A 16,316-nucleotide genomic window follows, 5' to 3' on the forward strand; every position below is an offset into this window, starting at 1 on the left:
AACTTTTTCTTGCGTGTTATATTGGGGTTTATAAATCCAACTGTCTTGTTTCAGAATTGAGTTTTGCTAGTTTTCCAAATTACTTTATTCTAAATAAGACTACCCAAAAAACAAATTCCACCTCCATTACAATTCCATCCTTGTGAATGCACATGTAACTCATTAAAATGAAATGGAATCCTGACCTTTTCTCAAGTATAACATCCTGTTCTTAATTTATCAACCAAAAAAGCAGATGAGAGCATTAGCGCGCCGCCTTGTGTTACAATGAGGAAAATGCACGTTAGTTTCAAGAAAGTAATATAATAGGATTTGAAAAAGCTTCTCCTTACTTGCTTTGCTACTTCTCTTAGACATGCCACCCCTCGTTCAAAGTTCGGAAATACCACAGAGCCATATTTTTGGTACTCTGGAACTGGTCGAATTTTTACTGTAACTTCTGTAACTACTCCAAAGATTCCTTTGAAAAGAAAAAGGTGTATATCAATTCATTTATTACAAAAACTTTCTTCTGTCTTCTGGCTTGTTAATACATTAGAGTTTCACATATTTCATTTTCCCCTAAAGATTCTCACTTGTCAGATTCGTTAAACTGATGTTTGATGTTTCTGAAACTGCATGGCTTAAATTTATTTAAAAAATATGGCAAGTGAATTCAAAATCATTTCTAAAACGTTAACAGTTTTAAAATTAAGGCAATACTTTGCAAAAGTATAACCCAAGTTTACTGAAGTTAATTTAGTAAGAACACACAGTGACACAGTGTAGTGTAACTAGATCTGTTCAGAATGGAAAACAGTACCCAGATGTTCATGGTGCTGAACTTTAGAACGATTTGTGCCCCTCAGTAAGATTCCATTTGTCAACCTTATCCTAATTTTCCACTTCCTTTCTGTCTCTCTCACTTTGATCTTATTTTAAATTGGACTAGGAAGAATTTTAAACAGATGTATATTAAAATGCAAAATATTTGGTAACCAACTAATTTGTTAAAAACTTTTCAACACCAAATGTATCCGTTTATCTGCCCAGTACCTACCAAAAACAGACTATAATTGGTGGGTGTCTTTATACACTATTCCATAATGACTTAAAGAAATCAATAGTATTTATATAATCACTGCAGAGAGGAAAATCTATAATGGCAAAAAATGAAAAATTTAAGCTAGCTTTTTCAGCTGAATCCTACAGGAAGGCTAACAGATTAAACTGAACTGTTCACAGAACTTATCCACTTTACAAACATGAGAAGATGCATTAATACTGATGATGAATTATAGATGAACTGTCAACCTTCTTTAAAAAAAACAACCAACCAGTCTGCAAAATACACATGCAAGACGAGGCCTGCACTTGCAAAACTTTTCATTCATGCACAGAATTTCAAGACAAACAGTTTTGCAGGTTTACACTTCTGGAGACACCAAGCTACAGTAATCCGAGCTGTCAAAAAGAACACTGAAAGACCATTGTATTGAACAACAAAACTTCTTTGTAGGGAATTAAGATTCTCTTACATTCAAATTCTTTACAGTATTTTCCTTCTCTTCATACATATCACAGGATTTACAACAGATGTCCCTAAAAGCTTAGAAACTTAAAAAAAACCATACAAAGCTACTGATTTGCTACAGATTAGACTAATATGGACACCTTCCCAGGGGGAAATTTAAACAAAGAAAAAGAGAAAAGATAAGGAGTCACTGTGTTAAAAGACTTTGTTGTTTTTGAGAAGTAGGATATCAAAAGATTTGGAACAGAAAAGAAAAATAAAATGATCAAGTAATGCATCATCTGCCCATTCAAAAAACTTCTAGTTTTTAAATATACACCTTTTCACTCAATGTACAGGAATACGTAAGCATTTTCTCTACCTAGACAAGTCTACAATGCTCCTAACCAAAACCAACTAGAACAATTTAAAATGTTTATAAATTGGAGGTACAAACCTAAAAGCCTCTTGCAGTCAAGTTCCTTTATTAACAGAGTAGGCATTTTCAATACCATTTTTCTAAATGTACGGATTAAATTTGGCAGGGTGTTTGCCTCAAAAGACATGCCAAAGTTTAGACCGTGGAATTCTGATTATCTAAGTAATTACGATACCAGTAAGAATTAAGTCAGCTGTATTCAGTCAATACTATCCCCCATATAGTAGGATTCTGGAGATGCAGAGATTCCTACATGAGCATTCTGTAAGAAATTATATCACAACAAAAAACCTCCAAAAATAAAAGCTGTACTGTAATTAACTAAAATTCTAATATTATAAAAAAAGGGGGGGGGGCACAGCAGTGGCACCCCACCACCACTGGGCCTTGAAAATAACCAGGAGGGGAGCAGGTTGCACATGGCCAGATGTGCAGTGGTGGCAGCACAGGACTGGAGGCAGAGTGGCAGCAGCGCGGGGCGGTGGATGGCGGTGCTCCATCTCCATTTGCCCACCTCCCCCCCCAGGTCATTCTTGATGGGTAATTGGCTATTGTTTACATGGCGATGATTGGAAAAACGATTAGTTTGCTAAAAGCTAGAAATTAAAAATAAAATTTGGTGTTAGAAATATGGAAACAATCACTAAGAGCATTTTTTAAGAAATGTCTTCTACTTTGAGTCTCTGGAGAATGCCATAACATGGCCCTGATCTCTGGTTAGGCAGGGCTGCAAAGTGGTACCACAATACATAAAGAAAAATTCATGCCAAAATAGTGCTACCAAGGGACTGGAAACCGTAATAGCTTCATTAGATAAATTCCTAAAGATTTTAAACTATTAAAGAAGCTACATGAAGATGCAGTTAATGAGATAATGCTTTGTTTATACCTTCAGATCCCATAATGAAGTGATGTACATCAGGTCCTGTTGACATGCGAGGTCCTTCACAGCTTTTCTCTATTACTCCTCTTGGGGTTACCATTTTCAAATGAACCACCTTTTAAAAACCAAATACACAATAACTATCAATTTATTACAGTATTAATATATGTAATCAATATTAAGGATTACAATATTCATATCCACATATACACTTGCACCTTAAATAATTAAGCTATACAGAATTTGAAGCCATATATAGGTCACCTCACAAAACTGTTGAGGATTAAACCCATCAGCAACTACTCATTTTAACACAGTTAATTGGTTAGCCAATTAAACTGTGAATTTAGTTTGACCTAGTAAGACGAATTATCTTGTATCTTTGTTAACTATTATTTATCTGACGACATGAATAGTTTTCTGTTTCTTATAACTTCAAGCCAATGTCTTCCTTTGTTTGTACACCAGGGTTAGCTCCTTGATATAGTTTCAAAGGATATTTTAAAACTTCATTCTCTCATTATTTAAAATATTTCTGCAAATAATTCCCCACCGGTTAATTCAAAAGCAAGTAAAAATTGACCTACAGGATAAGCATCTCTATAATATAAATATTATCCAGTGAAAATGTTTTTTCTTGAGCCAACATGCATATTTACATATTAGAGTCAAACTAATCATTAAAGCCAAGTACAGGCAGTCAAAAAAGCCTGAGGCTGAATTGATTCAGTCTTTGCAGGTTAGTTTAAGTTGCAGGGATTGAACTAATAAGGCAAATGAACACATATTCACTTTTGATTCAAGAAATGCAGCCACATGCCTGCAGTGGCTAAAGCCAGAAGCTGAGGGGGAAAGGGGGGGGGGGGGGGGGGCTGGCATTAGAGCACACCTGCCAGCCACTGCCAAAGAGAAGGGAAGAGAGAAAGCCCTGCTCTGCCTCTGGGGAGGGGAAAGAAGTGGCACTAAATTCATAACAGCTTAAACAAGAACAGTTCTTTCTCTGAAGAACTATAAACTGAAGAGCTATAAACACAGCATGGGTTATGTGTATGCTTCCTCTTCCTGCTGCCCCCAAGGTCTCTGGGATTTGCAGTCCACAATCACAATGGCAGGACTCTGCAGGGCTGCTCATCACTTCTTCCTGCTTCCACATGCCTCTGGGATTTGTAGTCCACAGCTGCAGCCAGCAGTATGTTTTAGCAGGGCAGGGCAGCTCTGTACTTGGGGGAAGGCAAGTTTAACCCTCCTCCCTGGCCACAGAACCCAAGAGGGGTTTGCCTGAGCCCCAGCCAATGAGCCTGCCCTGCTCTCTCTAGCAGAGAGCACAGCACATCCTAGCCCAGAGCTGAAAAGCATGCTGGGGGACTCTGATTTAACTTAAACCAGGAAGGGGACTGACAGAAGTTTCATTAACTAGTTTGATCTAAATCAGCTAAGTTTGATACTACATTCAACCATGTTTATCTTAACCCAGTTTCAGCCATTTTGAAACTGGTTTATGTGCACTGAACTTTTGCTTTGTTACAGGCTTAAACCGGTTTCCAATCACTTAAACCAGTTTATGTGTAACTTCTGCTCCAAGCCTAAATGGATTTTGTCTTAGGCAGCTTATGTAACAGCACTTAAGTATTAGAATAGAGCAAGCTGTTCTAGAAAAGCAAAAGAACTTACAGTGCAAAAGTTTAACAATAAGCTCTAAATTAATTTTTTTTCAAGGTTATAACAACAGTATTGTATTTAATGTGTTATTCTGGATAATAAAAGGATTAAACCACATTAGGCAACTGATTTATAATCAGATGAATCAAAAATCATCAATACTACACTATTCTCATTTTTAAATCTTTTGTAGGTAATACCATTTAAATAACATACATAAACATAGAATACAACTGAAGTTAGTGAATGTTTTGAATTATGGTTGAGAGTTGTTTTCCTCCTAAAGAAAGATGCATTCAGCTAAAATTTAGCATGGAATCACAGGATTATAGAAAATCAGGCTTAGAAGGGACCTCGGGCCATCTAGTCCAACCCCCTGCTCAAAGCAGTCCCCAACAATATAATCCTAGCCAAAGCTTTGTCTAGCTGGGTCTTAACAACCTCCAAGGATGGAGATTCTACCATCTCTCTGGGTAACCTATTCCAGTGCTTTACCCCACTACTGAGAAAGTTTTTCCTTATATCCAACCTAAACTTCACTTGTGGCAACTTGAGACCACTGCTCCTTGTTCTGTCATCTACCACCACTGAGAACAGTTTAGCTCCATCTTCTTTGGAACCACCCTTCAGGTAGTTGAAGGCTGCTATTAAACCCTTGATCTTCTCTTCCCAGACTAAATAAGCCCAGTCCCCTCACCCTCTCCTCAGAAGTCACATGCTCCATCCCCCTAACTATTTTTGTTGCTGCTCGACTGGACTCTCTCCAATCTGTCCACATCCCTTCTGTAGTGGGGGGTCCAAAACTGGACACATTTGTGGCCTCACCAGTGCCAAACAGAGGGAAGTGATTATTTCCCTCAATCTGCTGGCAACACTCTGACTAATGCAACTTAGTATGCCTTTAGCCTTCTTCACTGCAAGGGCACACTGTTGGCTCATATTCAGCTTATTGTCCACTGTAACCCCCAGGTCCTTTTCTGCAGAGCTGCTGCTTAGCCATCTGTCCCCAGCCTGTACCAGTGCATGGGACTGTTCTCCTAAGTGCAGGATTTTGCACTTGTCCTTATTGAACCTCATGAGATTTCTTTTGCTCCAGTCCTCCCAATTTTTCTAGGTCTCTCTGACAGTGGCAAGTAGTTAATCATGATCTAGCCCTACCCTCCAGCATACCTCCTACTCCCCCCCAGCTTGGGGTCATCTGCAAACTTGCTGAGGGTGCACTCCATCCCAGATTGTTGATGAAGATATTGAACAAAACCAGCCCCAGGACTGACCTCCAGGGACACTCCATTTGATATCAGCTGCTAGTTAGACTTGGAGTCATTAATGACTACCCTCCAAGTCTAACAATCCAGCCAGATTTTTATCTACCTTATAGTCCATTTATTAAACCTGTATTTCTTTAGCTTGTTTGCAAGAATGCTGTGGGAGACTATCAAAAGCCTTGCTAAAGTCAAGGTATATCACATCTGTTGCTCCTCCTACATCCACAGAGCCAGTCATCTTGTCATTGAAGGCAATCAGGTTAGTGAGGCATGGCTTTCGTGAATCTATGTTGACTGTTCCTAATCACCTTCTCCTCCAGGTGCTTAGAAAAATGGATTTCTTGAAGACCTGCTCCATGATTTTTTCAGGGACTGAGGTAAGGCTGACCAGTCTGTAGTTCCCTGGATCGTCCTTCTTCCCAGTTAATCATGTATTAAATTGTGACCTGGCCACATGTTCGAACAATTAATAGTATGATAAAATGAGAAATAAGCCACAAAGTTACTCCACAAAGAAAAAGTAACAACTTTGTGGCTGGTTCCAATCATTGCAGTAATTGAACACGTGCCCAGGTGCACCCATGTTGCTGGGAGCCCATCAGCTGATCAGGGCTCCTAGCCATGGGGAAATACCATACATCTCCAAACTTGGGCGTATGCAACAGTGGGATTCCCAGGCATGGTGATGCGTTTGAGGGGGCTCCCAGCTGTAGGAACTTGCTTCTTGCTAGTGCAGGGGGACCTTGAGATCACAATTCCAGGTTCCCCTGCACCAACAAGATGGTGTGATGGGATCTGATGCATGATGCAACAATCACTCCTCCTGCCATGCATGTGTCATGGTTGGAAGTCTGATTGTTTGGACCACACATCAGACCCCTTTGTACTTTTACCTGAAGGTCTGGAGGGGCCCTTAGAGGACATCCAGTGCTTAAAATGGGAGGTCATGCCACTCAGAATGGATGGCTGAATCTGTGTTTATGTTTTTCAGTCCCTCATTGTTTCAACACTTTCTAGCCAATCTTTCATCACCTTTTCATATTGTTGTAAGGTTGGAGTGTTGGTCCAATAAATAATTTTAAATCAACTTCTGTGGTCAAAAGCTCATCTAACATTTCTCCCAAGTCTATGGTTGGGCAAACAAAAGATAGCACAAAAAAAATTCCTTGTCATCAATTCTTCAACCACCCAGCTTTCTCCAGACAGAAATATTCTCAGCTTTCTCCAGACAAATATTACTTTTCAGAATTTCTTAGGAAGATTATTTTGAGTGCAAAAGAAAGGAGGTAGTTTTGTGCCATCTGTTAAAGTAACAATAACTACTGTGATTCTCATTTAATCATTCCCCACAGTTCACAAGGACCAACTTGACAGTCCTTTATGTTCACAAAAATACTAGTCAGCATGTCCAAGTAGACCAGTGTTTCATTTGCATTTTAAACTTTCGCCAATCATGTATTCGTGAGCTTTAAGGCTAATTACAGATCGCTGATAAGCTATCAACTTTTCATATTAGTTGTGCACATGTTGAGCAAGGTTGATGGCTCCTCTCAAAACAAGACCAGTTGTCCTCATGACGTACAGATATCTATTCAGACTCCTCTCTCTATCCTTTCCTTGACATGTTTTAAATTCATGTACAAGTTCCAATACCTACAACTGCATCACTTCCCTTATGACTAGAAATCCTTTATTTTTTTTCCTGAATGATTCAGTTTTGTGAATATCTTCTACCTTTTTGGCTCTTGAAATGCCCTGTATTTACACACAGTTAATCTGGTTTTCTTTTTTCATTAGTCATGAACTACTTTCTACCTAAAACACTTTTTTCTCAATTGCCTGGAAACTGTTGTTCTGTCTAACAATCAACTTGTTGACAATCAACTTGAGATTGGCATTATAATGTATCCACTTGTCTAGGTTCACTTGTGACTTCATTGACCCTTTCACCTCTGATTACATATAGCTTTATCTTCTACATGCCACACAGATCAGGTTACTCATGTAGTTGAAGAAAAAAAAAAATGTGCTCTGCACAGCTACAGTCCAGGCCAAGGAGGTGTAATATGGAGGCTCAGTTTTGCTGCTGTCATTGATCACTGCTTTGGGTGGCTATCTGATATTGGCTGTTGGACAAATTCCAAACATTCAATTTGTCCTGGTCACAGGAGACTATGATGGGATTGCTGCAATTGGGGGAGCACTACCACCACTTGTCTGTCACATATGAATAATTTACAGGAGCAAAAATTGAGTTGACTGGAGACTAAACTGGCTAAGGAAGCTATTTAACAAAGTACCTTCCTACACACAGACACCAACTAGCAACATACCAGATCTTCAATGTTTCCATAAATGTTCTTTTTCATGCCTGATGCTCGTGTAGCCACCCATCCTCCTAAGGAACTGAATTCCATGGAATCAGGTTCATGACCTGTACAGTAGCCTCTTTCAGCAAGCTAAAATACAGAAAACAACATAATCCATAGATAAGAGTCTGCTAATTATCAATTTACATTAAAAACAAATTACTGAAGACAAGCAAAGAAAGTCTCTTGACCAGTGTACTATTCATGTACAAATTTATCACTTGTGTCTTAACATCTATCCTCAATTTGACACAACAGTTCTGTTTCTACTATGCACATACTAAGCAGTGTATTAAATGATGATCCCTCTCCTACGTTTAAAAACCCAAGACCCCTGTTTTTTGTAAAATATGCCATTCAAATACATATAGAAAAAAGATTATAACTAAGTAACTGCCAACTTCACCTAAACGTTGCCAATAAATAAAGCACTTAATCTCTTGTTCACTCTAATGTGATATGCAGCATGTCTGCACAAAATATGAGTGAATTACCTGTACTTAATTCTCTCAGGGAGTGATGTGTTTTAATGTACAGCCATCTGGTTGGGCTTCGTGGATGCAATACCACTGACTATTTGTTATGCAGATCATGCATTCCTGTACATTAAATAGTCACTTGTTTCTCATTTTTCTATATTAGCCTGGATTTGCCATCTGTACAGCACCTGAGTTTGACTGGATGCCCTTATAACTGCAACACTGAAAGCAATCCCACTGAAATAATTTGAGAGACCCAGCAGCCTCATGTTGAATGGCACAAATACCACCAACTGTATTTACTCCTCTGGAGATAATCTGTTCTGACCAATCTGATCAGTTTAGTAAGGGTTCACATTTTCCAAGCATGCTACTTAGATATGGAATATTAGCTAGTAAAAGGTATCTTTTACATCCAAAAAGTTAGAATAGCACAGTCAAAATTAAACACTCAGAACTTGAAAAGCACAAAAAATTAAGATTGACTGTGTAAATTTAAATCTTCTTCTGTATAGACTTTGATAATCTACTTAACATGATCATATACTAGCTTTTTTCCAGGACCTCTGCCTCATTGCATGTCTTGGAGAAGGACCACTAAATAAACAATGATTCAATATGCAAGAGTGTTTCAGAGACTAATAGCAATTTCAAAATAAAGCAATAATTTCCTTGACCACATCACTTCTCTATACGGTCACCTCACTCTGCAACATGTATTCCTGCAAGTCACAACTTTCTTGGTACCATCCTCAAAAAGCAGCTTTTTAGTTGCTGCAACAGCCACTGCTGCACAGCAAATTGTACCTCTGCATCACTAGCAAGTCTGTATCCACAAAGAGCCTCTTTCAACTGTCCAAGCAGGTGACAATCACATGATGCACAGCAGGACTACAGGACACATGTAGCAAGATTTCAAAGACCAGTCAAAGCAAATTCTAAACAATCACACTGCAGGAGTGCCTGTTGCAGCAACCAAAAAGCTTCTTTGAGGACAGTACCAAGGAACTTGTGACTTGAAGGAAGACCTGCACTGCAAAAATCAGGGTGACTAGGTAAAGAAGCTATATGGTCCAATAAATGATCACTGCACACAAAGTTTTATTTTGAAATTGCTGTTAATTTCTAAACACCCTCATATTAATTTTACCCTCAATGTAAAGTGTGCGGCTTTAAGCAAACCATGCTCTGGACATACAATAGGCTTCTTCATGGACTCCTCACTTCAGCATGCGTGCTTCACCAATAAGAAATGAATTCATCTCAACACAAGCCAATCTTAACTTGGCTGGAATTTTCTGAGAATGTAGTATTTTATAGAATATCATTTGTTTAAAGCAGAGTTCTCCGGCTTTACAGTTGTAAAAACTCAATACTTATACAAATAAGACTGTGGGGTATTAAGGTGGACATAAAGAAAAATGAGTGAGTTAGTGGCCACCTGTGAAAAGTTTAAAGTGACTCACCAGCATCACACAAAATGTGCACCAGTCAGACTAAATGCTATTGCAGATATCTGGATTTTAATGCCTGAACCACATACTCCCAACCCACAGGCCCCCTGCCTTGTTCACTGCATTTTCCAATTTCTGCAAAGGAGACAGCAATGCTGTGAACAACCGCTTTATGAACTGCACCAAGTTATTCATTTCTCAAGCATGAACTACACCCCCCCATGCAAACAGCAGTCTTGCTGAGAAATAAGTCTATCATCATGTACAACAGAGTTCATAAATTACCATTATACTGGTAACCTTCTTTCTGGCATTTTCAACTTCTAAAGAGAATGCCAACAAATTATTTTCATTTATAAAAATATAAACAAATTCTGATTCTCTGCACCCAGAAACTCCCAATTAAGCCTTTTAATGAGCTCAAAGAGATTTCTTGTGCTAAAACTTCTGAAAAAATATTAATTAATTTATATTCAGTACTGACCAGATTGTTAGTCAAACTATACATTAAAGACAAATTCAAAATGTCATTTCCTGCTCAAGACGAGCCTAAGCCTAATATAGCATTTCAATTTGCAAGAATATGAAACTGAACTGCAACAGGAAAAGGGTTCTTCTTTACTCTAGTGGGAGGAAAATTCTGTGGCATTTAAAGGATGGAATAGTTGGCGAAATATCAGAAGTTACTACCCTAGAAAAAAAATGTCATTTAAATTAAGGGAATATGCTCTGTGCATTTTAATTCTAACCTTTAAAAAATTGGAAAGGTTAAAATATTACATCAAATGATAAAAAGGGAATATAAAGTAAGAGGCGTGAAAGGCCATCTCTCATTATAAACTGCTGTGTTGGTAAAGTTTTTGACAAAATATATTTAGAAAAAGTTATAGTGCTCCCTCAACTCCTCTTCAATAAAGTCCTTTCAAACTTGTATATGTAGCTGTCCCTAGGGGTGTGTGGGGCCTGGGGCATATCAGCCCGTGCGAGGCCAGGGGATGGCAAGCAGGGAAGTGGCCCGCAGTCGAAGTGCAGAGCCAGCGGCACATGGCAGCCACGTCAGAGCTAGCAGCACATGGCAGCTGCGGCGGAGCCTGTACGGCACTGTCTTCTGGGCCCCACAAACATGGGACCTGGGGCAGTCGCCCCAATTCACACCCCACCCCTCCCCACAAAAAAGATGGCCCTGCTTGTATAAAATTTACCTTTTGGTCAGAGTCCACTCAAAAATTTGTTGAAGAACACATTTATTTCTTATATGAATGGGTTTTTATTCAACATTTGGTTTTCTCTGCTGCAAGGAAGATTCTGGAGGCAACTTGGAACGTCCATTGACAGACATTAAATAGAACAGTCAGGGATATATCCTCCGACATCCCTAAACTAAAGATGGTACAACAGGGGATGGATTATAACAGATATGCCCTGTAGATAATGTTTTTTCTTCTAAAGCAGCTACTGCTTGCCACTGTCAGAGATACAAAATTGGGTTAGACCATTCTTCTGACCCAATATGGCATTTCTTCTATTCTTAATCACTGCCATGTACTAGAATGAGGAGAAATGTTTCCAGCATGAGCACAACAACTAATTTTAAGACCAATGATTCCATTAAACTGACTTAAAGATCAAGAATACCTACAAGGAGCTCAAAGTAAACATTTTTACAATACCATAGTCTGTAAAAAGGTGCCATTACAAGACACCTATTTTTAAATTTAATCTGAACTTCAACCTACTATAGGAAAACGTTTATTTGCAAGTTACTTCAACCTTCATCTCTCAGGCACACTAGCCTATCTTCATTGCTGAAATATGTGCACCACAGAATACTGATTTACATAAGTAGTTTCCTGTCTATATGTAATTGATAGTATGGGTGATGCCTTGTAACCACACATTAGCACATCTACAGTCTGGTAGGAAGCAAGTTTTGCATCATAAAATGTCACCCAATATTACTTCACATGTTGCATCAGAGTTGGCAAGATTATACTGATTAACGCTACAAACAAATACCCAGCATTGAAAAACACATAGCTAGGGATACAATTCCTTTCAGTCTGGCAAACAAGACAGACCAGAGTTTCCATGAAGCATTTTTGGGAGAGATCACCATTTAATGAACTGGACAAGATACAGAGGATAAAACTCAAATAAAGCTCAAACAAGAACTACTGGTACTTTCTAAGAAAACTGAAAATACCTGTCTTTCCAAATCTTGGCCAACAATGCCAGCTTCCACACGAGCAGTTAAGTTTCTCTCATCTATCCAGAGAATATGATTCTGTTGTAAAGAAAAATTAGAAGTTAACCACTTAATTGTAATGGTCTCTTACAAGCACCCTTGATTTCATAGATGATCAAGATAAAATTGCTAGTGTATTATTTGCTACTCTATCACTAGTAAAATTTTGTGGTTTGTTCAGCTTCTGTAGCCAACATTTAGATATTTCACCAACTTCTCTAGCTGTCAACAATATAAACTTCCATGTTCATGACCATAAAGATAAACAAATTATTGCTAGTAATTCTGCTTGTGTAGTCAGTGAACAGAAAAGCCAGAAAGATTAAGGTTACATTTCTTCTTCAGAATTGTGTATTATTTTCAAGATCAAATCTTTTTTGTATCAATTATTTCCAGTGGACCAGAACTGTACTGTCTAGTTATGAAAAGAATTCAGTTGTAACTCAGAAGAATGCCATATCTTCTTCCTAAATCTTGCCTCTTGGGTTTTAGATGATAATGTTAAGAATTATTAATTTAGCACAAAGCCTAATTCAGTTTAAATGTAAATACCTGAAACACTAAGTGCTTTATGTCACTACTAAGTTTTTATGTGGGCATGTCAGTGTACTATGAGAGGGAGGGAAGGGGAAGTCACATTTTCACAGACTAGTTAGTTTACCAAATAAAAGACTGCTGGACAGTAACCGTGAGCAAGAATCAAGTATTGAATCTAGCCAAACAAGAAGAGCAGCTCCCCTCTCCCCACGACAAAGGGAAAAAAAGTGAACAGCAAATTCAAATTCAGAGAACACCTCCTTCCTAGGGATGATAGCTGAGAAGCTTTGATGCCCCCACCAACCATCTGTTCCTAAAAGACTGTATAACCATTGTTCAACCAGGGCATAGAAAAAGTAAAAAAGAAGTGACACTGTGAATGATTTATAGGTCACCCATAGAAAAAGGAAGCATTTAACAAGTTCGTTTAGCAAAATGAAATCATCATCCAAATACATTGAGCTATATCAGTGTTGCTCAACCTTTTTGGCCAGCAGGCCAGCTGGGCAGTGCCTACAGGGCCCCATTTGGCCATGCAGAGGAGAGGAGGGGGCATCCCAGCTCCAACCTGGCCCCAAAGGAGGTGGGGAAGAAGGGGGTTTAACTTGGCTCTGCAGGAAAGGGGGGGGGGGGGAAAGGGGCTTGAGTCAGCCCTAACTTGTCCCCAAAGGGGGGGGGGGGGGGGAGAAAGAGAGGGAGAAGAAAGGGGGCATGGCCCAGCCCCATTCAGCCTGAGGGGGAAGGGGCCTGGCCTCATCCACCTGCAGGGATGGGGTGAGGGGGCATGACTTGGCCCCAACCTGCTGTACATGGCTTGGAGTTTGGGAATTTGGCAACAAGGGAGGGTGGCCATATTTATTATCACCACTCCCCTGCCACCAAATTTCCCAATCTGTAGGGAGTCGGCACTGACAACTTGAAATCAAAACTAAAATTTAAGTAAAACAGACTGTCTCAGCCAATCTGAGTTTCATAAACGTTTCTTTACCATTATCATGCAAAAATCCAGACAGTGAAGTTTCATTTGAGCATATTGTGGAGTACAGAGCAAGTAAGAAATGAACGTTTTGGAAACTTTCAAGGCTTTCATAGCATTGAAAGCTTGAGAAGTCCACTTAAGAGTCCTGGCCCACTTAGAAGGGAATATGCAGTTAAGACCCAGGAACTGGATGCACAAAATGATAGGATCTACTTCCCAAGGCCAAAACTGTTTTGGGGGGGGTTTGTTTGGGTTTTGGGGGGGTTGGTGCTTAACCATGGGTATTTTACTTGTGCTCCACCAGCCACAGCTTCCCAGGTGGTAGCGTAACTGTATCCCTTTAATGAGCTTGGATGTGGTAAGCCAGATAGTTTGAAGCCAGGCAGAAGGTAGGGCAGGATGTTACCTTAGGAATTCACTGATTCAGAGAGGCATGAGGTTTTGCAGGCAACAAACTGCTGCCTGCATAAGCTCATACCTCTCTGGCTCAGTTAATTTCTAAGGTACTACCTTGCCCTTCCTTCTACCTCTGCCCCTTGAAGACTTATGTCACACTGTACTTTTCTTGCTTTCTAGACTTTTAACATTTTTACCACTATTTTACAAAGGTGCCCTGCAAATTTACTAGTTATAAATCTGTGTATCTACTAATATATAGAAAAAAAAAAAAATCAACAGGACAATACTGGAGCCCAGACTCATTCCTGGAAAGCATGTACACAATGAATGGCAGTTTAGGTATGACACAGCATTGCAACATTGTATTATATTTGCTCTGCTCTTATACCTAAACAGTTAATAGTAAAGCAATTTTAAAAATACTAGAATGCTTTTTTAATCCTTCCAATATAGGCAACGACCACAGATTCTAGTGATTATTTAACCTTCTTTAGGAGAAAATTCACAGGATAAATAGTTAAAGTCAACTGCAGATATTTTAAAAAAAGTTATAACATACCATTTGTGAGGTGTCCAGTGAAATTATAGTTCTTTTCTCTTCTTCAGGACATTCCAGAGCACTAGAAACACTTGTTCCTCCTGCAGTGTCAGAGAATATCAATTTATTTAGGGAAGCCTCAAGACACCTTCTTTTAATCTTTTCTGATTTTCACAACACCCCAGTTTGAGAATCACTGAGGTAAAACCTAAATTCAGAAGAGATAGAGGAAGCCTTAGGAATCACTGGAACCAACCCTCCTGTGCCCTACTATTTCTACTGATCCTCTATCCCCACTACCACATCTGTACCTGAGGGGGAAAGGCAGTCTCCACTGCTGAGTTTAATCTGGAGGGTCTGATATGCTGGCAGTTGCCCCCCACAGTCCCTTCTGCCAGCCATGGGAGGAGTAGAAGGAACAAGCTGGACAGCAAAATGCAGCTCCATCTGTATGCTGACTCACCCACCTGCAGCATATTACAGTGCTGGAAGTGGTAGGGGCATCTCACATAGGGGCTGCCAGGGATCAGGAGGGACAACAGCAGTCCTCAGAGGAGCAGCTGCAGACACTACTGGGAGAGTTGGGGGCAAAGCACTAGACAAGGGAGGAGAGCAGTTAGCTCACACAAAGGCCAGGCTGCATGACACTCTTAACAGGGTCTCACAGTACCTCAGCTAAGAATCACTGATTTTGGGAGTTTGCCCTGATCACGGTTCCCTACATTTAGCAGACAGTCCTTTTACATATGGAGTACTAAAAATAGGTTAGTTAAAACTAACTGGTTACCTAAGATTGCTCGCCAAATTTTATAGACATTCTAAAGAAACACTGTTGAATGAATGTCATGAACGTCAGCTTAGTGCCTAACCTTCAGAAAGCAGGCTAAAAAGTCACAAATTTCCTCATCCATTGGTTCCTATTACAAAAATCTAAAACAATGTTAACGGAGCAAAGGTAGGAAGATGGTGCAAAAACAGAAAAAAAAGCACTTCTCAAAGCAAGCTTTCCACATGACAGCATAATGAATCCAAATGAGATTTGCATGAGAGCATAAAGAATCCACTTCAGTGTAGTTAGCTATACAAGATCCCAGGAAAATAAGATTGACTTCTGCTTGCTAACATGCTCAAGTAAACATCCAACTTAGATACAAAGCTGAGAGCACAGAACTGCACCAATTTGTAAGCATCTGAAGAAGTAAACCGTTGCTTACAAAAGCTTAGGCTTCTCCTGCCTTCTCCTGATTTCAGACTTACATGGCTAACTACTTCACTACAAGAGTATAGCCCAAGGTCAAAACCCTTTGACTTAAGATACAAAATTGTAAGTTATGTTTGTCAGATTCTGCAGAGCTGCCAATCCTGGAGGCCTTAAGGTTTTTCAAAGGCCAAGGACTTCATAAGAAGCAGGAGTCAGTTGTAAAAAACACTAAGGGTGCCCTGTAGATGTGCCAGGAGGCTGCTTCAACGTGCTGTAATTACAGTGTATTGGAGCAGACTAAATTAATCGAGTCTGCTGGAGTGTTCTCACGCACTATAGCCAGCCTCCACATCTCATGCATCAGCGTCCTTACGCTT

General features: G+C 39.5%; 1 protein-coding gene across 1 annotated transcript in view; it reads right to left on the bottom strand.

Annotated features, from left to right (window-relative positions):
- Positions 1-16,316, bottom strand: part of AGPS (alkylglycerone phosphate synthase) — a 130,727-nt gene that overhangs the window by 66,926 nt on the left and 47,485 nt on the right. The window contains exons 7-11 of the mRNA XM_014599342.3: positions 14,760-14,839; positions 12,244-12,324; positions 8,072-8,197; positions 2,821-2,929; positions 333-460 (exon numbers count right to left, since the gene is read on the bottom strand). Of these exons, the coding sequence (XP_014454828.1) occupies positions 333-460; positions 2,821-2,929; positions 8,072-8,197; positions 12,244-12,324; positions 14,760-14,839 (524 nt within the window). The remainder of the gene's footprint in view (positions 1-332; positions 461-2,820; positions 2,930-8,071; positions 8,198-12,243; positions 12,325-14,759; positions 14,840-16,316) is intronic.

The sequence above is a fragment of the Alligator mississippiensis genome, chromosome 4 (genome assembly GCF_030867095.1).
Source record: "Alligator mississippiensis isolate rAllMis1 chromosome 4, rAllMis1, whole genome shotgun sequence".
NCBI lineage: Eukaryota > Metazoa > Chordata > Crocodylia > Alligatoridae > Alligator > Alligator mississippiensis.